Source organism: Natator depressus, chromosome 4, assembly GCF_965152275.1.
Source record: "Natator depressus isolate rNatDep1 chromosome 4, rNatDep2.hap1, whole genome shotgun sequence".
Taxonomy (NCBI): domain Eukaryota; kingdom Metazoa; phylum Chordata; order Testudines; family Cheloniidae; genus Natator; species Natator depressus.
Window position 1 is genome coordinate 130,847,336 of NC_134237.1, and position 25,919 is coordinate 130,873,254.

At 40.2% G+C, this 25,919-nt stretch overlaps 1 protein-coding gene across 2 annotated transcripts in view; it reads right to left on the reverse strand.

The window, feature by feature from the left end:
- The window catches only part of CTNNA2 (catenin alpha 2), a 775,311-nt gene that overhangs the window by 54,526 nt on the left and 694,866 nt on the right, over positions 1–25,919 (reverse strand). For both annotated transcript variants that reach the window (XM_074951902.1, XM_074951903.1), the window contains exon 14: positions 7,334–7,485. In XM_074951902.1, coding sequence (XP_074808003.1) covers positions 7,334–7,485 — 152 coding nt within the window. The remainder of the gene's footprint in view (positions 1–7,333; positions 7,486–25,919) is intronic.

The window sequence follows — 25,919 nt, forward strand, 5'->3', positions numbered from 1 at the left end:
AAGTAAGTACCTGGGAAAAGGTAACCAACAGACTGGTAGAAAAAGAGAAGTCCTCAAAGCAAATGCAGGGTTTCCCCTCAAAGGAAATGTAGATGATCTGGTCAATTATTTTTAAAGCAGGTATAAAGTTTTGAAACATGCCATCTTGGTGGTGATGGAAACTAAACACTCTGCATAGTCCTAGGCCTTTGTAACTTACTTCTTCCCCAGGTCCATTGAGTGAAAGATTGTTAGCTTTCAGGGCACGCTGCGAGATACACCTTTTCTCCCTTGCCCAAGAGAACTGGGTGTTGGACAGGGCTGAGCAGTGGTGGTGCGAGCTCTGTTGGGGGTCACGTGGAGAAACCAATTAGTTTTTGTTCTATTTATGTTGTCACTAGGTCCTTTGATCTAGTGACTGATGGATCTATTTATTTATTAGTGTAGTTTTCCAATTTGTTTTGCATTGGATGGGTGCTCTTGTATTGTAATTTGGGGGGAAACACAATGACTAAATAAAAATATATCAATACATTATTAATATTAATATTTAAACAATACAAATATTTAACAATATATTGAATAGTTAATAATATTGCTAGGAGCTACTCTATCCAAATAAATAATCATAATAACAATATAAACAGAGAGATCACAGGTGTCATCAGTGAAATCTTCCCCACACTGCCCTATCAATATGGCTCATCTTTAGAGCCCTGCATGAATATAAAATTTGTATCCATGTCCGATCAGTGATCCACAAACATGATCCATTGATGTAAAGTTGATATCTGCAGATTTGCGGGCTCTAGGTATAAAATTTGAATCTGCATCCATCTGCTATCCAGAAACATATAAAGCAGATTTGCAGGGCTCTACTTATCTTTTAACCTGGAGGGACCACCTCTATGGCAGAAAGTGTCCACATTGATATAGTCAACACTTGGGGGCCTTGTTGCAACTGCCAGGAGAGGTGCTAATCATTGTCAGTTAAGAACATAAGAACGGCCATACTGGGTCAGACCAAAGGTTCATCTAGCCCAGTATCCTGTCTTCCAACAGTGGCCAATGTCAGGTGCTCCAGAGGGAATGAACAGAATAGGTAATCATCAAGTGATCCATCCCCTGTCGCCCATTCCCAGCTTCTGGCAAACAGGCTAGGGACACCATCCCTGCCCATCCTGGCTAATAGTCATTGGTGGACCTATCCTCCATGAACTGATCTAGTTCTTTTTTGAACCCTGTTATAGTCTTGGCCTCCACAACATCCTCTGGCAAGGAATTCCACAGCTTTATTGTGATTGTGCTTCCTGTATGGTTATGTGCACATGACAAGAAGAGGGAAATGGGGCCATCTTCATTTGACTTTGAGAGTGTGAATTAAATATGAGGTTTGACGTTGAGCTCTGAAGGAAGAAATACAGTATGACAGTATAGGTATGAAACTTTGGCAGAATCACTGAAGGGATGCATGTACAATTAGTGTATGTAACAGGTTACACAGAAGATAAAGTGGAGGTGAAAATATAAATTGTCTTTTCTTTTCTACTACTGGGGAAATTGTTGACTGCTATCCATCATTATAAAATCCCACTGTCTGTTTCTGTTAATATTGTATGTGCTACAGTCATCTCTCAACCGCCTAGCAGCTAGACTGTGACATTAAAATCTGCCCTCAATAAGGGACAATGTGTAGCAGATCCAGTCTAGGAGCAAACCAGAGAAGGACTTGTACCTCAGAGCCCAGCTCTTCATCAGCTCACCCCTTGCTCTAAGTGCTTTTCATGAATCAATTTATTTCACACCCACCATGCACTCAGCCAGCTATTGTGGCTGTCAAATAGAGGGCGGAGCCAGAGCTCCTCCTCTTTCATGCTCCTCTCAGCTCCCTCTACTCCCAGTTGCTCACAGGTGACAATACTGGTCAAATAGTCTCTCCTCTACCGCCCACAGCCAAAGTTGCAATCTGGGCAGGGTAGTAAGGGGGTCTTGTAACTACCCTATGCAGCCAGGAAAGGGCTGTGATAATCCAGCCCTGAGAGAACAGCCCGGGAGAACAAATAAAACAATGTGGACAAATGACATCAATTTAGGGCACAGGAGGAAGTCTGTGAAAGAGGTAAGGCATACTCAGAAAGCTCTGCATTTAAGTGGTTTACACCTCAGAAAGCATTCTGAAACAAAACACAGCCGTTGCTTTAAAATCTGATATTTGTTGTCTTACAAACCACAGTACTCAAAAGAGGGAAAAACATCCAATTTGGTTTAGGTGGTGGGCTTAGAAAAAACAACCCCACGCCCCACCAAAAAACCCAACAAACCGTCATCATGCAAAAGAAGGGACACTTTAATAGAGGTATTTTTGTGTAACAATATTCTACAGTAGTTATATGGAACCTAAATACCTCCTCCATGCACAGCTCAGATCTAGCCCCAAGCTTTACACATCCATCACATTTTCTGTTAAGGGTTTTCAACTCTGGAGGATGAAATGTCCTCATTTTCTGCTGAAGCTGATTCTTTTCTGCATTAAGATCAACAATAGCAATCAGCTGGTTTTAGGCCCACATTCAAAATGAGCTGGCATGCTTTGGCATGTGCCCAACTTCACACCCACCACGTCAGGTATGCACAAAAGGGTGAATGCACTTTTGAAAATTGGGGCCTAAAACTGACTAATCAGCTGACTCTTTAGTTTGTTATTTACTATTGCAACATTGCTTTCCCGCAGCCTGATCTCTTAGGTATACCGCCGGATGCTAACTAGCTCTTCAATTTGCTTGGAGACAAGGCACAGGGATACAAACCACACTTTTATAAAACACATATTTTGACTTTTAAAGTACATGCCTTAGGCAGGGTCTTACAAAAAGTGTCATGGGGTCTTTAATGTCTGTGCACAGCAGACAGGATCTTGTTTTTAAAAACTAATCTCTGAGGCTCACAACAGTGTCTGGAACTTAATTAGTTTACTTTGGAAGAATGAAGGAATGATTAAATCCAGTCAGGACTTGAACCTGTTGCTACTGTAACACTGACAGACCCTGGTTGTCAGTGGGCGGGATCGAACCTGGGACCTCTGGAGCTTAGTGCATGAGCCTCTACTGCATGAGCTAAAAACCACTCACTAATCTCTCTAAGTGGTCTTCGTGCCACTAGATGGGACAGAACCCACACCCAGGAGGTGTGTGGGTTACATACTTCCTTGAGCTGAGGAAGTGCGCCCCAAGCTTCAGAGACTTCCCAGTTGAAATCCCGGACGAGCCCCCACTTGTAATGCCGACAGAGCCTAGCTGTCGGTGGGCAGGATCAAACCTGGGAGCTTAGTACATGAGCCTCTACTGCATAAGCTAAAAGCCACATGGCCCTTAGCTAAGGTTGTAGAGCAGACTCATTAATCTCTCTCTAAGTGGTCTCAGTGCCACTAGATGGGACAGAGCATCACACCCAGGAGGTGTGTGGGTTACACGATAGGCACCAGTAAGACACCCATTTTAAATCCAAATTGTATCAATCACTGGGGACAGGAAGAGCAAGATCAGGCTACATTAGCGAACTGCAATGAAGGAAAATAATCTTCACCAATATAAGTCTGTTCTATCTTCCATGTGGCCGCACCATAAACCAGAAGGAATAATTGTGCATCCATAAGAAGATTTTTAAAAATGTCTATATGAGGAGATTTGAAAGGGGTGTTTGGTCCTTATCCGTTTAAATATATTTTATAAAGATAAAGCAACCAGCTCAGCCATAGTTTTATATGTATTTGACAACAGTAAGAAGTGCAATTTTTATAATAAACCCAGCATTGCTATAATTCCAACAAGCCAGTGTAACCCTCTTAACAAGAAAAAAGAAAGACAAAAAAGAAATTGCCCTATTCTCCCATCACTAACCAGACACGCTCAGAATTCTTCCTACTCTCCAAAAACTAGGGGGAATAGAAGGGCCTTGGCGCATTCCTTGGAGTGTCATATCTGGAGTATTCTTGGACCAAGAGGGGACTAGTTCCATAACTGAGAGGCCCTAATAGAGAATGTCCTCCTAGCAGCACCTTTGCTGACTGCAACATTACCTTACTGGCAATGAAAGAGAGGCAACCTCGCAACAGATCTTTGGCTATTTAGAGTCTTCTAGGTCAAAACCAACACGTTAAATTCAACCTGGAAACCAACAGGTATCCCATACACATCACAGAACACTGGTGTAATATGCTTACAAGACACACAACTTAACAAGCAGGTGATTAAATTCTACACCAGCTCCATTTCCAAGTAGATTTAGGACGTAGCCTCACACAGAGCATATTGTAGTAATCTAATCTTGAGGTAACAATGGCACAGATGACAGTCGCGAAAGACTCCCATCTGAGAGCAAAAGACTCAACCTCCTGGCCATTCAAACATGAAAAAGATGCCGTTGTGGTAGTTGCTAACTGTACAATGGGTTTCATTTCCATTCCCATAACTAGGGAAAACTCATAAGTAGCTATGAAACAAAACGATGTGTAACAGGATCCCTAGACAGTGATAGATGACTGAATTACGTTATTTTCTATCTTCATTTTAGCTTCCATAATTGTATTACTACATTTATGCTACCATCAGTATTTTTTCAAGCTTGGAAGAAGGATTTTTTTTATACCAACTATATTAATATTCCCCAGTAGTATAATGGTTCTCCTTTCTTTTCCATAAGGAAAATAAAGAAAAAAAAGATTTCTTTCTCTTTCTTTAGTTTATTAAAAGCAGCAATACAAAGAAAAACTAGTTTAAAAGAACTGGATGTATTTCTTCCATGGAATGAGACAACTATCTCAGGAAATTCCATTCTTCTGTGACATGCACATGAACAATTACTGTGGAATGATATTTTTTTCTGTCAGATGCTCCAACAAGATTACAAGTCATTTTAATCCTGGGAGAAGGTTTAAGGCACAAATCGGAGGGGTATGTGAGACTAACTTCATCACTGGGTAGAAATACTTCAGCGATTGTTTTCAAAGTAAGCTTGCATTTAATTGCAATATAAGGTTATTTTCATGGATCCTGTATCTCTTACTGTTATTACTGGATTCTGGATCTCTTGTCATTATTTATCTCTTGTCATTAGCAGTTTGGAGTTTATCTGTTTGTTACCTAAAGGACAGCTAAATTGACAAGAAAATCCTACTATCTCATTGTTGGCAATCTCAGCAGAGTCAAGACTGATGACTAAAGTACCCTTTTATTCATACAGATGGACTCCTAATGTCATAAATGAAGCAAACTAAGTAAGGCAGTGTGGTAAAATTAGCACTGCCAGTACCCAATATCATTTACAGAAGTCAATTTCTCCTACTTTGCAGTTGTTTGGATGGGTACGCTAAAGAGAAACTGTTCAGACTTAAAATCACATTTGTCTGACATTTTGTACCCACTATCATTATAAGTAAGACTGCTCCTGCAAAAATGGACCCATGTAACTTTATATCTTTGAGTTGCCCCATTGAACTTGAAAAATAATCTATCCATCCATCCCTCTCTCTTTGCTCTGACAAAACAAGTGTGAGTTTTGCCCAAGTGAGGAATGCCCATCAGGTTCCATCTATTTGTTAATGTTTGGAAGGAAGTTTTTACCCTGACCTCATAATGTGACTCTGCAGAATTCACCAGCTCAGATTTCATGCAGAACTGAAAAACAGCAGAATGATACAATTGAAAATGTAAATTGAGATATTTTCATAGAGCTCACAAGGCCTGCATGCTGATCAGCTTTCCAGGCTAGTGGTTAACATGTCAGCAGGGGAATAAGGGGGCGGGGGGAGGGAAAGGGATGTGAATCCAGAATTAAAAGTGGTGTTTTACTGCTAAGAAAAAAAATCTAGCCCTTTCCACTGTAGGAGTGCAGGTGGCCTTGGTAACACATCTGGTATAGTCCTGCTGTGCAAGGGGAGGAGCTGGAAACCAGGGGCTTCTGCAGGGGGTAGCTGAAAGGCCTGATATCTGTGACAGTTTATACAAAGGGAAAGAGGACAGTCCGAGGTGGTCTGATCCTGTAACATAAGCCTCCTCTAATTTCCCTCTCATGTGATGGGGTTGCATATGCCTGTTGTTAGGAGGAGGATTGCCTCCGCAAGCCTACCTTCCCAGCTATCTGGGTTTGGCATTAGACACTGGACCGGAACCTAAATGCATTGCAAATATAAAGTTAAGCATCTAAATAGCTTCCGTTGCATGTGTAGCAGATAGTGGCAGATGAATAAAAAAAAGTTGACAGCCCACATCCTTCCAGGTTTTTCATCAGTGCCATGCTAGTCACAGCCACCAAGCATGGTTACCAGCTTGCTGAAAGCTGCTCAAAGTGAGGGCTATTGTTTCAACACTGCCAGTTGCTTAAATAGGGAATTTTTTATTTTGCTGTGTTTCAGATCCTTTGAAGTGTTTTCACAGCTGCTGTGTTTGCATGGCTTTCACTGGGCCTGAGGCCTGATCCTGACAGGTCCTACGGAAGCCACACATCCCATTGTTTACAAACAGGAGCTTAGTTGTTCTTAGGGCCAGGCTCTTGATGATGTGGCTGTGGTGACCCTGAAGAACTAGGCTGACCTATTTTCTGCTTATTATTGCTCAGCTTATTATAAAAAGGATGACCGATCAAACTGAATCGATCAGCTAGTCCACATTCAAACGGCACTTTCTTTACCTGCATAAACATTTTAAACCATCCATTTGGAAGCTCTGTGGAGCAGCAAGGTAACTGATCTACTCATTTAGTTATTAAGAATACCTACCGAGATGCATGCGGGGAGTAACAATAAAATATTCCATGCAAACAATTAAGGTCTTAACAAAACAACTGCACTAACACTGAAATAATTCTATTGTACTAGGCCTTGCAATACAGAGAAATGTGATCAAATCCTACCCCGGATAATTAACAATGTATCTTTTGTGCATCCTTTGCTATTTCCTTGGGAACACAGAGTTACATAAACTGAAACCTACGCACCGTCCGATATCAAACTCTGTTTTAAAGAGGCTATAGACTGGAACAACAGGGTGCGATATGTTACAATTCAGGTGCACAGACAGCTATTTGTGGAACCTAGTAGTGCGACATACGGCTGTAGCCTCTGCTGCTGCTCCCTAATTTATACAAACCTCAGACTCACATACAAGTGTTAAAATAATCTAATCTCTTTACTAACAAGATCTTTCTGCTGTACAAACATTTGTTCTACATTCATTTCCAAGTCAAATGATTCGTCTTGATTGTAAAACAATGTAGGTGCCAGGCAGCTTTTATATTCCTCTTGTCTTTTATGATACTTTCCTTTAAGCACCAACCTTTATTTCCCAGGTGCCTTACATACCCTGATCATCAGAACAGCTTTCCTGATGTCACGAACTCCATCATAAACCAAGCGGGAGGCATCTATGAATTCATTCTCTTCAAATGGCTGTGGGACATTCGCACTCAATGCTTCAATGGCAACCTCAACTTGTTCAGCAAAACGTGGCATAACTAGATTAAACAAAATGAAAGGCAGTATGATTACAGACCTTCTTTCATGTATATTCTCCCCTGCCCTTGGCCATACATCCTTTCCAGCGGGCATGGAACATGCTGCTGTCATAGTTTCAAGACACAGAAAGGAAGGTTCATTGACTGGATTTGTGCTGACTTAGAGGTGTGCAGGGCATTCTGTCACATTTTGTGAGAGAAAGAAAACTATGTAGTTACCTGTAATTATATGACAAAGAATTAACAAATCTTTAACAAAGAATGACTCACTGTCATTTTAAAGTCTCTAACTCATCTCATATGTCAGTTAAGTACATTCAAAAGCATGCCTAGAAAATTACAACTTGGAATTTATGCTAATACAATGTTATTCATGCAAAATGACCAAAATGTGATTTAGCCGTTATTCCCATTAATTCAAATTAGTTAACAAACCATAGTGTAACTCACAATGAATAAAAAGTCGTCCCCCCGCCCCCAAACCCAAAACATTCTTAGACTGCAAAAATCTGGTAAATGTTATTTCTGAAGGTATGTAAGTCCCTGCTTCTTCATTATAGTAATGTTTATATGATGAAAGATATCAGCGGCTGTAAGTTAACAATCCCTTCCAGGTATTAATGACTGGGGTATATGTATGCTCTAAGAATACACACATAATGAATATATTCATTATTTATTTATTTTCGTAGTTGATAGGCATTTCTATAGTTTTGTCACTGGAGTAATTGTAAAATCTTAGGGTGCTTCCCTGCTTGTATTGCCAATTTTGATTGGGCGTATTCTTGGAGGTTTCATCACATGACATAAACTTTAATTAAAGATTAATCTTTACCCTATTTCCAACAAGCACTTACCATGGAGCAAAAGACTGTCACAAACAGTCCATTGAATTCACAGTCATTGGTTCTATACAGAGTAGCAAATGTTCCCAGTATCAGGGTTTTTTTCAGCTAAGGCCAAATTCTACATACATTTAAGCACATGAGTAATCTTGCTGGGTTCTAGCCCACGAAAGCTTATGCCCAAATAAATGTGTTAGTCTCTAAGGTGCCACAAGGACTCCTCATTTTTGCTGATACAGACTAATACGGTTACCACTCTGAAAACTATTCAGATGCTTAAAGTTAAGCACATACATAAATGTTAGTAGGATATATCTATAGATATACTTATAACAAATATAAGCAATGCATGACTGATCAGTTCCCATTGATTTCATGGATTGGTTTCATGGATTGAGGTGAATAGATTTATAAATATTTGGCCATCTTTACTGATATATAGATAATCATTATTTGAATTGTGGTAGCACCTTGGAGCTCCAGTCATTGACCAGTACCCTGTTGAACTAGGTTGTTTACAAACCCATGACAAAAAGACAGTTCCTGTCCCAAAGGCCTTACAGTAACATCTAATCCTTTTTCTGCTCTTTTATTCTTTTTCATCCCCTTTATTTCTCACCACCAGCCCAATCCTGCCATCTGTATACAAGAGAAACTCCCAACAATACTACCGGGAGAAATGATCTCTTATATTTAGAAGAACCACCGATAGCAAACACGGACTCATCTTTTCCAGTTCTGAGCTTTATGCATGATTTAATTTATTCATTCTAACCTGAATTTGGCATGAGAAATTCTTATATTAATTGGTATTCATTAGACACGACTCACTTTAGTGGAACCTGTTAAAAGAATAAATCAACTCAAAATATAGTTTATTCTGCCAACCCCCAAAATATATTTTATGTAAGAGGATAGTGGAGCTTTCTTTAATACATATAAATTAGGGATGGAAAAGACCTATAAGGTCCAGACAGTCCAGACAATGTAGGATTCTTCTCCACTGTATATCTGAAAGCTTTCTCTGATTCAGTTTGAAGTGAATTAAATGAAGAGGCATCTACCGCTTCCTTAAGGAGACTAACTAGTGCATGGCCAAAAAAAGCTCATCGATGGGATTTTTTTCCCCAAGTGATCCCACATATGTTTTCTCATTACTTTATTTCTCCATTGTAATTCATCCCCCTGCTTGTAATATATACTGCAATTTATTTTTATAGCTGGGCTATATTTATTTATATAGGTTTTTTTCCTTAAAGCTTCACTTGATCCATGGAAATTAAACACCCCGATGCATGGAAATTAAAAAAAAGATGGAACTCTGTAATGTGTATTTCCAGCTAGCCTGGCCATCAGAAGAGACTCACTGAAATTGTAGCTTTACATATGTAGACTTCAGAGCATATTGCCTTGGAGTATTTGTAAGGGATTATTTACTTGATAAATTATGACTGCTCCTCTGGTATCATGGAAATATGTACTTTAAAACATTGAAAAGGCAGCTGTGCCTGCTTTGTTCAGCGGAAGAGCCTAAAAAATGTACATGGTAAGAAGCACTTCTCACCACAGACAAGCTGCATATTGAATTTTTGTTTAAAAGTTTGAAACTCACATATTTACCCAATATACCACAATAGAACCCATTATTGTGCATTTCTTACGACTAAATTGTTAAAGTAAGCAATAGCTCTGTGATAGGCCAGACAGGAGCTAGACTGTTCTCACAGGAGAATAGGGATCATTATGTCTACACAAATTCTTCAGCTACTGGAAGCGTGTAACCCACATTAACCCAGTGAAAGTCTCTGTTCCCCCTATGCTGGCTAAACCATGTGTAGAAGTTTATGAATCTGCTACTATTTTCACTAAGTTAAGGGACACATTTCCTTAGCTGAAGCATGTATGGGTCCCCACCTTTAAATTCAGAGGTTGTTCTGGGTTCAAGCCTCACAGATGGTCTCTCTCCAGGTGGTAATGCAAATGAGGCAGCAATTGTAGAATTAAGACTGTTAGCTCAGAGGCTTAGTAACAGATTCATAAACATCTAGCCAAGGGATCGGCAACCTTTGGCATGCGGCCCGTCAGGGAAATCCTCTGGCGGGCCGGGATGGTTTGTTTACCTGAAGTGTCCGCAGGTTTGGCCGATCACAGCTCCAACTGGCCTCAGTTCACCGTTCCAGGCCAATGGGGGCTGCGGGAAGCAGCAGCCAGCACATCCCTCGGCCCACACCGCTTCCCGCAGCCCCCATTGGCCTGGAACGGTGAACCGCGGTCAGTGGGAGCTGCGATTGGCTGAACCTGCAGACGCTGCAGGTAAACAAATCGGCCCAGCCCGCCAGCAGATTTCCCTGACAGGCCACATGCCAAAAGCTGCAGATCCCTGATTTAGCACTAGAGAGGGACAAAGAGCCATGTTTTGTTATCTTTGGAAGCATCCATGTGCTTAAACCCTCTATAAGCAGCAGGGTTTAAAGACCTTTTGGGATGGCATTAGCCAGAAGCAGTCCTTGCACAAAATATACAGTTGTGATTGGCTGCTATGTGACAAAAGGCACTTATACACTCTCAAACCATTTGTACTCTGCCACACCTGACAACAAACTGTCCCTTAATGTCAACTATCACCCACACTTTAATTTGCCTTTTTTAAATGCAGAAAGTTATTAAACTAAATTCGGAATTGCTTGCTTTCCAAAATGCATTTTTAAATCAATGCTTTAGTTGTGGTTGATGTTGCTGGACAAGCACAAAAAAACACATTAAGCTAATAATGTCTTATTTCCCATTGTTTCTCTGGCCATACATTATTGCTGAGCACAGTAACATTTTTTGGAAATTGAGGGAAGAAACCCATTGCTCTCCAGTTCAGGCTTTCGGGCCACACTTGAAAAAACTCTATGACAGTGATATTTGGCAAGTACATACCATTGTTGCATCTATAAAACCCACATTCTGCATTTCAGTCTCACATCTGTGGAAACTGGGATTTTCCTATGCAGACAGCAGAAGTCAAAAGCAAAATTCAGCTGGAACCACAAACATTTGGATCGGGATTTGAAGTTCATGGGTGAGTGAGACTAGGAATTGGTTCAGTTTATTTAGTACAGAGAAGAGGCAAGACACCATTTCTGAATTCAGAGACAAGTCTGAATCTTCTCAAAAGCTCAGGAGAGATCAGATCCCCTGGGTTTGGTTCAGGCTGTGATCCTGCAAATACTTACAAATGTGCTTAACTTTAAATATTGAGTAATCCCAATTGACATAAACTGGCATTAATCACATGCATAAATTTAAGCACATGCGTAAATGTTTGCAGCACTGAGGTCTGTTAACAGGAACAGTGCAAGTTAGTTGATCCAGTAGATAAGAGTGTAAAAGCTTTTCTGCAAAGGCGGTTTCCACAACACTCCACGTAAACCAAATTACAATAAATACAGAAAACTTCTAATGCTGAGGTTGTAGAGTTAATTAATGAAAAGCCAAGGTTAAAGTCCCCCCAGCAATGTTTATGATGCCATGTTGCACATAATTGTATGTAACCCCTATTCTTTTTTTTCTGTTTCATATGCAGATTATGAAACTTCTGTTTATTTTGGTACATGTGTACCATCCAATACACAAGATGTGCAACATGTCTGAATTAATTTTGTCAGAAAAACTTTAATATTTGTATTTCCTGACTTTTAAAAAAATGTGTTTTAACTATGCAACTTTTGTGGGGAGTTTTTTGGTTTGAACACAATATTGCCTTCACATTAAAGTTATAGTATCGTTTTTGTGATGTTTCCTGATAAACTGGTGCTAATTCAATTCTCTTTCACAGTAAGCAAATTTACACATTTCTAGAAACAACCATAGGAAAGTCAAGTCACATAATGGTGTTATTGCTCAGGGTCAAAAACATATGCTTTGATTGAGAATTATCATTGATACCATTGGAACAATATCAGTTTTCGGAATTTAAATGGTTAAACTGACTGCTGTCTATCTACAGAACATATATGGCCCTCAATACCATAATACATTACAATTACCATGAATCTTGGCCTTCCAAGACTCAGGCTAGTGTTCTAACCACTGAATCATCTTTCCTCTCTATGATTCATAGGTTCTAAGGCAAGAAGGGACCCCTGTTTCTTACATAGGTACTTATAGATTGTAATTAAGTCACCCCTTAAACTTCTCTTTGTTAAACTAAATAGATTGAGCTCCTTGTGTCTATCACTATAATTTTTCTAATCCTTCAGACATTCTCATGGCTCTTCTCTGAACCCTCTCCAATTTATCTTTCTTGAATTGTAGACATAAAAACTGGACACAGTATTCCAGCAAGGATCACACTAGTGCCAAATACAGATGTAAAATAATCTCTCTACTCCGACTGGAGAGTCCCCTGCTTATGCATCTCAGGATCAAATTAGCTCTTTCAGCAACACCATCACATGGAGAGGTTGGTCATGTTCAGCTGGTTATCCACTGCAATCCTCAGATCTTTTTCAGAGGCACTGCTTCCCAGGATAGAGTCCCGCCATCCTGTCAGTCTGGCCTACATTTTTTGTTCCCAGATGTATACATTTACATTTAGCCATACTAAAATGCTAATTGTTCCATAAAGTAACATAGGCAGATCCTGATGGAGCCCTAGATGCAGCAGAAATGGTGTGGTTGTGCTGCTGGGGGATGGATATCTGGGAAGCCTACCCAAGGATTTATATTTGCATTAAAGCACCATAATTGTGCACATCATATGGATGGACCACAATATTTAGGGTGGTCAATGGGGTTATCAACAAGAAGTAAGAGGAAGAGATTAAAAAAGCAAAATTGCATGAATGATCCACTGCCTAATAAATTATTGCCTTTGGAAGATAAACGATTTTCCATATTTAAGGGGGATATAGTGCAGTAATGTCACGAAGTACACCAAAACAAAACAAAAAAGAAAAAAAGTTAATTCAGAACACAGCTTCTCCTAGTCTAACTGGTATTTTCCTAATTATTAATCTACTTAGCTGAGAAAACAACAGTCTACTGGGACATTGAAGTATTTTAAACAAGCATTTCAAAAGTAATCCCAATTTGTTGTCAGGCCTCTGCAAAAGATGGCATAGATTCTCAATTTGACTTGAGGAATGAATATAGAATTGAACATGACACCTTATTTAGCTTGAGGTGTTTGTCAAAGTCTGGTTCCATAAGGACTGTAAATTCTTTGTCGGATTATAAATATTTAATATTTCAATATTACATCTTAGTCCAGTATAAGAATAGTATAAGTGTAATTTACAAAATTTCCACTCGTGATCCTTTTGTGGGTAATTAAGAAAACATAAATTTTTGACCATAATATTGTAATAGAGTACTATGTGCAGTATGTTACATTGTTAGGTTTTCAAACAAGCAGATGTGATTCAAGGGCTTTGAGTCCGGTCAGAAAGACGCTGTCTGAAATATAAGAGAACCTGTCTTGGTAGTGTGCCTTCAATACATACATACAGATGCGTGTATTTATTAGGGTTGGGATTTTCAAAAGTGCCTAATGGATGCCCAACTCCCATTAAAAATGAATGGAATTTGGGTATCCAAATCGTCTAAGTGGCTTTGAAAAACCCACTTTATATCTCTCTCGAGCTATATATATAGTACAAGTATCAAAAATGGTAAAAAAAAAACAAACAAAAAAAACCCCACATGTTGAGGTTGCGAAGTCAAGTACCCATAATTTGGGAAATGCCAATGTTAATGATGCCCATGCAACCTTAATGTGTGCCCCTTATACACGGGCCTTATGTTATATATTATGATATGCTACTTTTTCCACAGGACCACAGCCCCATTAGGTCCAAAGTATGAATGCTGCTTACAGAGTGGGTAGCTATTCAATATTTTGTTTTGTTTTATCCACATCATTCAATAAATGACTCTGTGTCTTATTTATTGCACATCTACCACATCTTGCTCTCAATACAGAATTACAACTTTCCTCATGGGATTTTTTATGGCACTCACCCTCATAGTAATCAATGCCTTCATACACATTAATGAATTTTATTTTCACAATATGGTGAGATGGTAAAATGGTATTATTATCCCCATTTTACAGATGGAGAACTGAGGTACGTAGAGATTAGGACACAAGTGTCCTAATTCTGAGGTATGTAGAGATTAGGACACAAGTGTCCTAATTCTGAGGTATGTAGAGATTAGGACACAAATGCCCCAATCTCTCAGATAGTGAGGAAATGACTCTATAGCCTAGTGGTTAGGGCACTCTCTTGGGAGGTGGGAAATTTGGGTTCCATTCCCTGCTCCAATTAATATTTAATTATGGATACAAAGGGGAACAGCTTCAACAGAGAGAGATTGACAGAGCTACCCGCCCCAGAATGCACTATGATCTGGTGCTTGGGGAACTCATCTGGAAGGGAAGAAGGGCTTGGTTCAAGTTCCTGCTCAAAGTGGGAATTCAAACCTGGATCTCCCACATCCAAAGTGCATGCCCTAATGTCTAAGCTAATGGGTATAAGCCTACCACCCTCTCCTCTATTTTATGAATCTAGCCCTTCATTTCCATTTTTTGTTAATTTTTTTTTTAAAGGGCCTGAAACAAAATGGTTAGTTTCAGGTCAAATGATTTGCCAATCAGTCAGGAAAAAAAATGGGTTTAGTTTGACCCCAAACAACTTTTTTTGGAACTGCCACTGAACCAAAAGAAATCAGATATTCACACAGCTCTAATCTTGACCTTTACTATTTCTTCTAGGTCTTTGAGATGTGGTGATCAAAAATGAAAGCAGTATTCAGGGTATTCATGAATACCCTCGTTAATGTACAGCCTAACATCTTATCCGTGGGCTGACTGCTGCTGTGCATTGAATAGATATCTCCAACAAGCTGTCCATAATAATGACTAGATATTTTTGAAAAAAGAAAAGGAGTACTTGTGGCACCTTAGAGACTAACCAATTTATTTGTGCATAAGCTTTCATGAGCTACAGCTCACTTCATCACAAAAGCTTATGCTCAGATAAATTGGTTAGTCTCTAAGGTGCCACAAGTACTCCTTTTCTTTTTGCGAATACAGACTAATACAGCTATTACTCTGAAACCTAGATATTTTTGCTGAGCGGTTACATTAACTCAGAACCCATCAGTGTGCATGCAAGTAGTTTAAATTACTTCTCTATTTTGTGAAATTGAATAAAATTACCTTTCTTGAGGTCCTTCTGACTTAGTCTTTACAGCTATATCAGTATTTTCCTTCCAGCAAATTTTGCTTCCTCACTATTGACCTGTTAATTAATATATTATGCAACTCTGGCCACAGTGCTAACAACAGGGCATCACAGGATTAATCTTTTCCCATGCTTTGTTCTGGCCATTTATTCTTTACTTCTTATCTCTTAAACTATTCTTAATTCACCAAAGGCCTTTACCTTTCATCCCCTGGTTATCGGTTTCCTAAACAGCCTCTTGTGAAAGAATATCAAAATCTTTAAAAAAATCTAAATACATTAAATTATATCCACCGAGTCTCTTTTTGTATTACATTTATTTTTAAAGAAGTTATTTAAACAATGATAAAAGATAAGGAAAGTATAATTTAACCTTACAGAAGCCCGGCTGATTTATCAGTCTCTTGTGAGACTCATTTACTTGTTTTATAACTCTATGTTGAATGGTTTTCCATTCTATTCCTCGTAGCAGTGAAGCATAGTACTCTCTGGTTTACAATTCTCAGGGTCACAATAAGGACTGTTCTGAAATATGGGTATAATGTTGGATATACTCTAGTCTTTTAGTATAACAGCTGTTTGGAGTGATAAATTAGATACATCTGTTAGTTGCTCAGCTACTTGGATCTTTAGTCACTGATTCATCAAAGCATTTAAAAACGTGGTTCAGTGCTTTGTTGAATCAGTGCCTTGATTTCCTTCAGAATTCTTGGAAAAGAGCCTCTGGTCCTGAAGGTGATGAAACTCAGAAACTGAAATATGGTCAACTGAAGCCCAACAAAATAAGAAATTAATACTGATCACTTACAAATATTCGCAATCCTGGAATTTTGTAACTCTGCCTCCCACTCTGATATCTCTGCCACCACCCCATCTAATATGGAGCTCATCTTCTTTCCTCCCAAACATTCCTCTCTTTTCTGTCACTGCTGACAAAACTCACCATTACCCCTGTTAACTCATCATGGGGGCATCTTTGAAGTCTTGCTTACCTTCTCCCTGCATGGCCAGGCCCTCAGCAATCACATTGTTTTTTCTCTTATGATGCACGTCTCCAAAATTTGCCTTTTCCTTTCCACCCACATTTCTTGGTAAACCTCTCTTGCACATGTTCTCCTATTCCTATCTATCTTAGATACAGTTTCTCTCCTTCACTCCACCATTCATTCTCCTTCTCTTTTTAGCCTCTGCAAAGGCTCCCCTCATTCTTCCTTATACATTTCAGTCTTCTGACGTATAAAAAATTCTACTGCTTTGGCCTCATTTCATACTATAACTAACCTGTGCTCTGCTTAGCCTTTCTCCAAACTTTCCCTTTGCCTGCTCCGCAATCTTTGCCTTCTTCCACAACATCTCTAGAGTTTGCACAGCTTCCATGTCAGTATTCACCAAGGTCTTTCTCTAACGCTCATTGAAGTCAATGGGACTCTTTCCATTGACTTCAATGAGTGCTGGACCAGGTTCCTTTGCTCACTTTCAAACCACTACTAGATATCCGCATGATCTACAAGGCTGAGCTTAACTAACATCCAAATGGAAATCCACCTACTTATACCTGTGTTGACTGTATGGTGTTCTCTCTATATCTTTAGATTTTACGCCCTTTATGGCAGGGTCATGGTTGTGTGTGTTTATCTTACTTTTTACATTGATGGTGTTATATAAATGATAAATAATGATATTGCAATACGTCAAACAGAAATGAATGAATTTCTGCAAAATAAAAAGAAAAAAATAATTATTTGTTTTATTACACAAACAATAACAACCTGGCAACTGATAGCTACACCTATTATCAATTGGAATTAGTGGCATATATGTGGAAAAAAATACTAACACAATGACAGGTTTCAGAGTAGCAGCTGTGTTAGTCCGTATCTGCAAAAAAAACAGGAGTACTTGTGGCACCTGAGAGACAAGCAAATTTATTAGAGCATAAGCTTTTGTGAGCTACAGCTCACTTCAACAGATGCATAGACTGGAACATATAGTAAGATATGGTAACTTCCAACTTATCTGTATATAAGGTCAAAACAACAGACTGGACTTCTACATAGATTGCTTCCGTCGACATGCACGGGCTGAAATTGTGGAAAAGCAGCATCACTTGCCCCATAACCTCAGCCGTGCTGAGCACAATGTCATCAACAACCTCAGGAACAACTCTGACATCATAATCAAAAAGGCTGACAAAGGAGGTGCTGTCGTCATCATGAATAAGTTGAAATATGAACAAGAGGCTATTAGGCAGCTCTCTAACTCACATTCTACAAGCCATTATCCTCTGATCCCACTGAGGATTACCAAAAGAAACTACACCATCGGCTCAAGAAACTCCCTGAAAAAGCACAGGAACAGATCTGTGCAGACACATGCCTAGAACCCCGACAGGGGTATTCTATCTGCATGTCGATGGAGGCAATCTATGTAGAAGTCCAGTCTGTTGTTTCGACCTTCAGGACGCCACTAGATGTCACGTTCAGCCCCCAACTAAAACCTCTCCAGCACATCATCAAAGGTTTACAACATATCCTGAAAAATGATCCCTCACTGTCACAGATCTTGGGAGACAGACCAGTCCTCGCTTACAGATAGCCCCCCAACCAGAAGCAAATACTAACCAGCAACCACACACCACCCAACAAAAACGCTAACCCAGGAACCTATCCCTGCAACAAAGCCCGATGCCAACTCTGTCCACATATTTATTCAAGTGACACCATCATATGACCTAATCACATTAGCCACGCCATCAGGGGCTCGTTCACCTGCACATCTACCAATGTGATATATGCTATCATGTGCCAGCAATGCCCCTCTTCCATGTACACTGGCCAAACCAGACAGTCTCTAAGCAAAAGACTAAATGGACACAAATCTGACATCAGGAATCATAACATTCAAAAACCGGTAGGAGAACACTTCAACCTCTGTGGCCACTCAGTAAAAGATTTAAGGGTGGTAGTGAGCTGAGCCTCACGAAAGCTTATGCGCAAATAAATTGGTTAGTCTCTAAGGTGCCACAAGTACTCCTTTTCTTTTTGCGAATACAGACTAACACGGCTGTTACTCTGAAACTTGTCATTATGCAAGGCACTGCATTTAGCCGCATGGAGTGGAAATCTATCAACTGCATGAAAAAACTTGTACAGATACAGACAGACATCATCTTCCTTTCCAAATGCAAACAGTTGGACATCGTACCAAAAGGACTGAAGGTAAAAAATCCATTACAATCTACATACCACACAGACTATGCTGACAGCTTGTGCCACACGCTCTCAAAGAAACAGCGGAGCCACCTGATCAACATCCTCTACAGCAAACAGGGAAAGATAAAGAATGAGCTCTCAAAACTGGATACTCTCATAAAAAACCAACCTTCCACACAAACTTCCTCGTGGCTGGACTTTACTAAAACTAGACAAGCCATTTACAACACACACTTTGCTTCTCTACAAAGAAAAAGGACACTAAACTTTCTAAACTACTACATGCCACAAGGGGCCACAGCAATGGTTCCCTCAACCCACCCAGCAATATTGTTAACCTATCCAACTATACTCTTAGCCCAGCAGAAGCAGCTGTCCTATCTCGGGGCCTCTCCTTCTGCCGCTCCACCCCCATGAACATGATACAGTTCTGTGGTGACCTAGAATCCTATTTTCGACGTCTCCGACTCAAGGAATATTTCCAACACACCTCTGAACAACATACTAATCCACAGAGACCTCCCTACCAACACTACAAATAGAAGGATTCTAGGTGGACTCCTCCTGAAGGTCGAGACAGCAGACTGGACTTCTACATAGAGTGCTTCCGCCGACGTGCACGGGCTGAAATTGTGGAAAAGCAGCATCACTTGCCCCACAACCTCAGCCGTGCAGAACACAATGCCATCCACAGCCTCAGAAACAACTCTGACATCATAATCAAAAAGGCTGACAAAGGAGGTGCTGTTGTCATCACGAATAGGTCGGAATATGAACAAGAGGCTGCTCGGCAGCTCTCCAACACCACTTTCTACAAGCCATTACCCTCTGATCCCACTGAGAGTTACCAAAAGAAACTACAGCATTTGCTCAAGAAACTCCCTGAAAAAGCACAAGATCAAATCCGCAAAGACACACCCCTGGAACCCCGACCTGGGATATTCTATCTACTACCCAAGATCCATAAACCTGGAAATCCTGGGTGCATCATCATCTCAGGCATTGGCACCCTGACAGCAGGATTGTCTGGCTATGTAGACTCCCTCCTCAGGCCCTACGCTACCAGCACTCCCATCTACCTTCAAGACACCACTGACTTCCTGAGGAAACTACAATCCATCGGTGATCTTCCTGATAACACCATCCTGGCCACTATGGATGTAGAAGCCCTCTACACCAACATTCCACACAAAGATGGACTACAAGCCGTCAAGAACACTATCCCTGATAATGTCACGGCTAACCTGGTGGCTGAACTTTGTGACTTTGTCCTTACCCATAACTATTTTACATTTGAGGACAATGTATACCTTCAAATCAGCGGCACTGCTATGGGTACCCGCATGGCCCCACAGTATGCCAACATTTTTATGGCTGACTTAGAACAACGCTTCCTCAGCTCTCGTCCCCTAACGCCCCTACTCTACTTGCGCTATATTGATGACATCTTCATCATCTGGACCCATGGAAAAGAAGCCCTTGAGGAATTCCACCATGATTTCAACAATTTCCATCCCACCATCAACCTCAGCCTGGTCCAGTCCACACAAGAGATCCACTTCCTGGACACTACAGTGCTAATAAACGATACTCACATAAACACCACCCTATACCGGAAACCTACTGTCCGCTATTCCTACCTACATGCCTCCAGCTTTCACCCTGACCACACCACATGATCCATTGTCTACAGCCAAGCTCTGCGATACAACGCATTTGCTCCAACCCCTCAGACAGAGACAAACACCTACAAGATCTCTATCAAGCATTCTTACAACTACAATACCCACCTGCAGAAGTGAAGAAACAGATTGATAGAGCCAGAAGAGTTCCCAGAAGTCACCTACTACAGGACAGGCCTAACAAAGAAAATAACAGAACGCAACTAGCTGTCACGTTCAGCCCCCAACTAAAACCCCTCCAACGCATTATTAAGGATCTACAACCTATCCTGAAGGATGACCCAACACTCTCACAAATCTTGGGAGACAGGCCAGTCCTTGCCTACAGACAGCCCCCCAACCTGAAGCAAATACTCACCAGCAACCACATACCACACAACAGAACCACTAACCCAGGAACCTATCCTTGCAACAAAGCCCGTTGCCAACTGTGCCCACATATCTATTCAGGGGACACCATCACAGGGCCTAATAACATCAGCCACACTATCAGAGGCTCGTTCACCTGCACATCCACCAATGTGATATATGCCATCATGTGCCAGCAATGCCCCTCTGCCATGTACATTGGTCAAACTGGACAATCTCTACGTAAAAGAATAAATGGACACAAATCAGACGTCAAGAATTATAACATTCAAAAACCAGTCGGAGAACACTTCAATCTCTCTGGTCACTCGATTACAGACCTAAAAGTGGCAAATCTTCAACAAAAAACCTTCAGAAACAGACTCCAAGGAGAAACTGCTGAATTAGAATTAATTTGCAAACTGGATACAATTAACTTAGGCTTGAATAGAGACTGGGAGTGGCTAAGTCATTATGCAAGGTAACCTATTTCCCCTTGTTTTTTCCTACCCCCCCGCTCCTCAGACGTTCTTGTTAAACCCTGGATTTGTGCTGGAAATGGCCCACCTTGATTATCATACACATTGTAAGGAGAGTGATCACTTTAGATAAGCTATTACCAACAGGAGAGTGGGGTGGGGGAGAGAAAACCTTTTGTGGTGGTAAGCACCCATTTTTTCATGGTTTGTGTGTATAAAAAGATCTTTTGTACTTTCCACAGTATGCATCCGATGAAGTGAGCTGTAGCTCACGAAAGCTTATGCTCAAATAAATTGGTTAGTCTCTAAGGTGCCACAAGTACTCCTTTTCTTTTTGCAAATACAGACTAACACGGCTGTTACTCTGAAAGCTTCAAAAACAGACTCCAAGGAGCAACTGCTGAGCTTGAATTAATATGCAAACTAGATACCGTTAACTTGGGTTTGAATAGAGACTGGGAGTGGCTGGGTCACTACACATATTGAATCTATTTCCCCATGTTAAGTATTCTCACACCTTCTTGTCAACTGTCTATATGGGCCACCTTGATTATCACTACAAAAGTTTTTTTTTTCTCCTGCTGATAATAGCTCATCTTAACTAATTAGCCTCTCACAGTTTGTGTGGTAACTTCCAACTTATCTGTATGTATATATATATATCTTACTCTGTGTTCCATTCTATGCATCCGATGAAGTGAGCTGTAGCTCACGAAAGCTTATGCTCTAATAAATTTGTTAGTCTCTAAGGTGCCACAAGTTCTCCTGTTCTTTTTTACTAACACAATGTTCACAAAGGTAAATACATCTGAGAGATACGTTGTTATAGTTATTCTTAATAACCACTTTCTGTTCTATTTGTTGTAAAAAGAAAGCAGAGCTAACTACACAGGGAATAGCTTGTAATACAAACAAAACTAAAATCCATGCACTGTTGTAGAATGTGGTACAGGACAAAACAGAAGATTAAACTCTGGGGCCTTGTTTTCCCACTGCAGATAACAGTTAACATCCATTGAAAGCCATATGAATTTTGCTTTTATATTTCTAAGAAGTCATTTAGACTTTATGGTTTCATGGTTTTTGTCTTAGATTTCTGCAACTGTCATGAAGTGGGAGTCAAGCATCTGCTTTGTTTTTAAAGGGAAATGAAACGATGTCATTATTCAAGAGGATTTAACCAGCATGTCCTTAATTAATGCTAATATCAAAGACACTGGGGGCATAAATGTGATCAGAACAGGCTCTAACAAGCACAAGAATAAAGGTCACCAGTCAACTAAACACAGCCAAGAAAGCAGGGAACAAATGAAACATAACAACAAGAAAAAAATTCGTAACAAAAAAAACTACACATATCAGGATATTTTTTTTAAAGTCACCATTAAATTAAAATGAAGAAAGGATGGGTTATGGGTTATAAAGTATTCAAAAAGAAGATCATTAAATGAAATCTAGAAATCAGGTACCAAATTCAGATCTTGTGTAAGTAGGTGCCACTTTCCTAAAATCAAATATGAAATCTGTCTTCAAAAATCTCACCATACTGCTGCTCAACAGGTCGAAATCAGGGTAACTCCACTGAAATTCAGTGGAGCTAGGCTGATGTAGACCAGCTGAGCATCTGGCCCAGTATCTCTTTGAACACCCGGTTTAAAAAAATGCACAAGGCTCTGGTATCCCTGAAAAACTATATTTTGTAATTTGGGCTTTTATAGTTCAACAGCCAGATGCATTTCCTGAGCTGAGTCCTCAAAGAGTAAATAATAATAATCAAGGAAGTGTTCAGTGCTATTTTTTCTCTCTATTATCATTTAAATTAAGTTTCCCTGAGTCTACAAAAGCTTCTTCCTTTAAAAATGAATAAATGTTCAATTAAAAAAGATTAGGGACTTACCGTAGTGTTTCACACTCATAGCTATCGAATCCAATCGGATCCCACATTCATGTCTAAGGGCAGAATCTGTCCCTATATTATAATAACACTTTATCCTTCTATCACATCTTCTCAGGATCCCCAAGTGTTCTACAGACATTACTAAATTAAGCCCCATTGTAAGACATGATAGTAATATAATTTAACAGACGAAGAAACCAAAGGAAAGAGTTGTTAAGGGATTTTGCGTAAGGCCCCACAGTTGGTCTGTGGCAGAAGCAGCAACACAACTTGTGACTTTGGTGAACCCAACTCTGGAGGGAATGAGAGCCTGTGGACTGGGCACAGAATTGAGTTAGGAGGCCTGGGTTCTCCCCTCAGCTCATCCACTGACTTATTACGTGACTTGGGCAAGTCATTTCACCTTTCTGTGTCTCAATATAATAATCTGTAAAGCAGGACTAATCATACCTTTGTAATGTGTTTTGAGAACTGCAGATGGAAAAACACTACACTGTATAAGTGCAGAATACTATGAGCCAGATCCTCACCTGGTGTAAATCAGCGTAGCTCCACTGACTTGCACAGTGCCAGGATTTGTGCCTGTGTTATTGTTTTCTGGCTCACAGTCATGAGTGCTTCCACTGAAATGCAGCTCCTATTCTTCAGTGTTTTGCTTTCTGAGCAGTGGCACAGAGGCCAACAGAGAGAGAGAGAGAGCTGAAAGTAGAGGACTTTGACTGGAGATCTATTGGAGGAGAACAGAGGCAAGCAAACCCCTGTTCCATAGTGGCTGTGAGTGAGTTCTTGAGAGTGTGAGGTTGCATCTGAAAAAGTGGGGGTTTTACCCACAAAAGTTTATACCCAAATAAATCTGTTAGTCTTTAAGGTGCCACCGGACTCCTTGCTGTTCTTGAGAGTCTGTTTGTTTGCTTGCTGGTTTGCTTTCAGTTTGCAAAGTCTGGTAGGGGGCAGTGTGTACTGAGAGAAGTAGAGCCTTTGATTACAGCTAAACCTTGATTAGGAGACGGGGCTTCCTTGCAGCCAACTGGCCAGCCAGCAGAACAGGAGCCATACCTGTGTGGCTAAAGTGCCACCCGATAGATCCAAGGAAGAGAAGATCTAAGGTTAGGAGATACAGCTAGAAACTATGGTTGAGTTTAAAAGGAGATTTGAGCAGATGATGAGGAAAGTGGCCAGTGGAAGCATGTGACTATGAGAACAAAACAGAGGGAAAGACTGGCTCGTGAAGGAGAAATAGACCTGAGGAATAGGTTTGGTGAGTCAGAAAATGAAGCGGAGAGGCAGTCAGTACCAGAAGATGGGAGAGCAAGGAAGAAGAGAAAGTGTGAATAGCCCTACAAGGAGAGGGGAATAGACCATGGAGATAGCCACAGTTTGGAGCCCCAAGAACTCTCAGAAATTGCAAGTGAGAAGAGAACACAAGAAGACTTGCAGTCAGAACGAGTAGAAGCAGGAAGCCTGCCAACAATCAGTGGGGCCATGAGACATTTGAGGTACTAAAGGAGCACTCAATGAAGACAAGGCTGTTGCAGAGAAGCTAAAGGAATTTGTCGCATGGGTCTTCATTGCAGAGGATGTTAGGGAGATTCCTACACCTGAGCCATTCTCTTTAGGTGACAAATCTAATGAACTGTCCCAGACTGAGGTGTCAATAGAGGAGGTTTGGGGACAAACTGATATATTAAATAATATTAAGTCAGCAGCACTAGATAGTATTCACATAAGAGTTCTGAAGGAGCTCAAATATGAAATTGCAGAACTGCTAACTGTGGTATGTAACCTATTGCTTAAATCAGCGTCCATACCAGACAAATGGCGGATAGCTAACGTAACACCTATTTTTTTAAAAAGGCTCCAAAGGCAATGCTAGTAATTATAGGCTGGTAGGCTAACTTTGGTACCAGGCAAATGGATTGAAATTATAGTAAAAGACATAATTATCAGATACATAAATGACAATGATACATTGGGGTAGAGTCAACACAGCTTTTGTGTTGTGAAAGGGAAATCCTGTCTCACCAATCTATTAAAATACTTTGAGGGGGTCAATAAACATGTGGACAAAGGTGATCTAGTGGATATAGTGTACTTGGATTTTCAGAAAGCCTTTGATAATGTCCTTCACGAAAGGCTCTTAAGCAAAATAGGCAGTCATTGAAAAAGAGGGAAGGTCCTCTCATGGATCAATACCTGATTAAAAGGTAGGAAACAAAAGGTAGAAATAAATGGTCAGTTTTCACAGGGAGAGAGGAAAAAAGCGTGGTGCTCCAAGGATCTGTATTGGGATCAGTGCTGTTCAACATATTCCACATATTCATAAGTGATCAGGAAAAAGGGGTAAACAGTGAAGTGTCAAAAGTTTGCAGACAATACAAAATTACTAAAGATGTCAAGTCCAAAGCTGACTGTCCATAGGGATCTCACAAAACTGGATGACTGGGCAACAAAATGGCAGAGGGAATGCAATGTAGACAAAAGCAAAGTAATGCATATTGGAAAACATAATCCTAACCAAACATACAAAATGATGGGGTCTAAATTAGATCAATGTTCAGTGTTCAGCAGCAGTAAAAAAAAACCTAACAGATTATTTGGAACTATCAGGAAAGGAACAGATAATACGACAGAAAATATCACAATGCCACTATTTAAATCCATGGTATGCCCACACCTTGAATACTACCTGCAGTTCTGGTCATCCCATCTCAAAAAAGTTATAGTAGAATTGAAAAA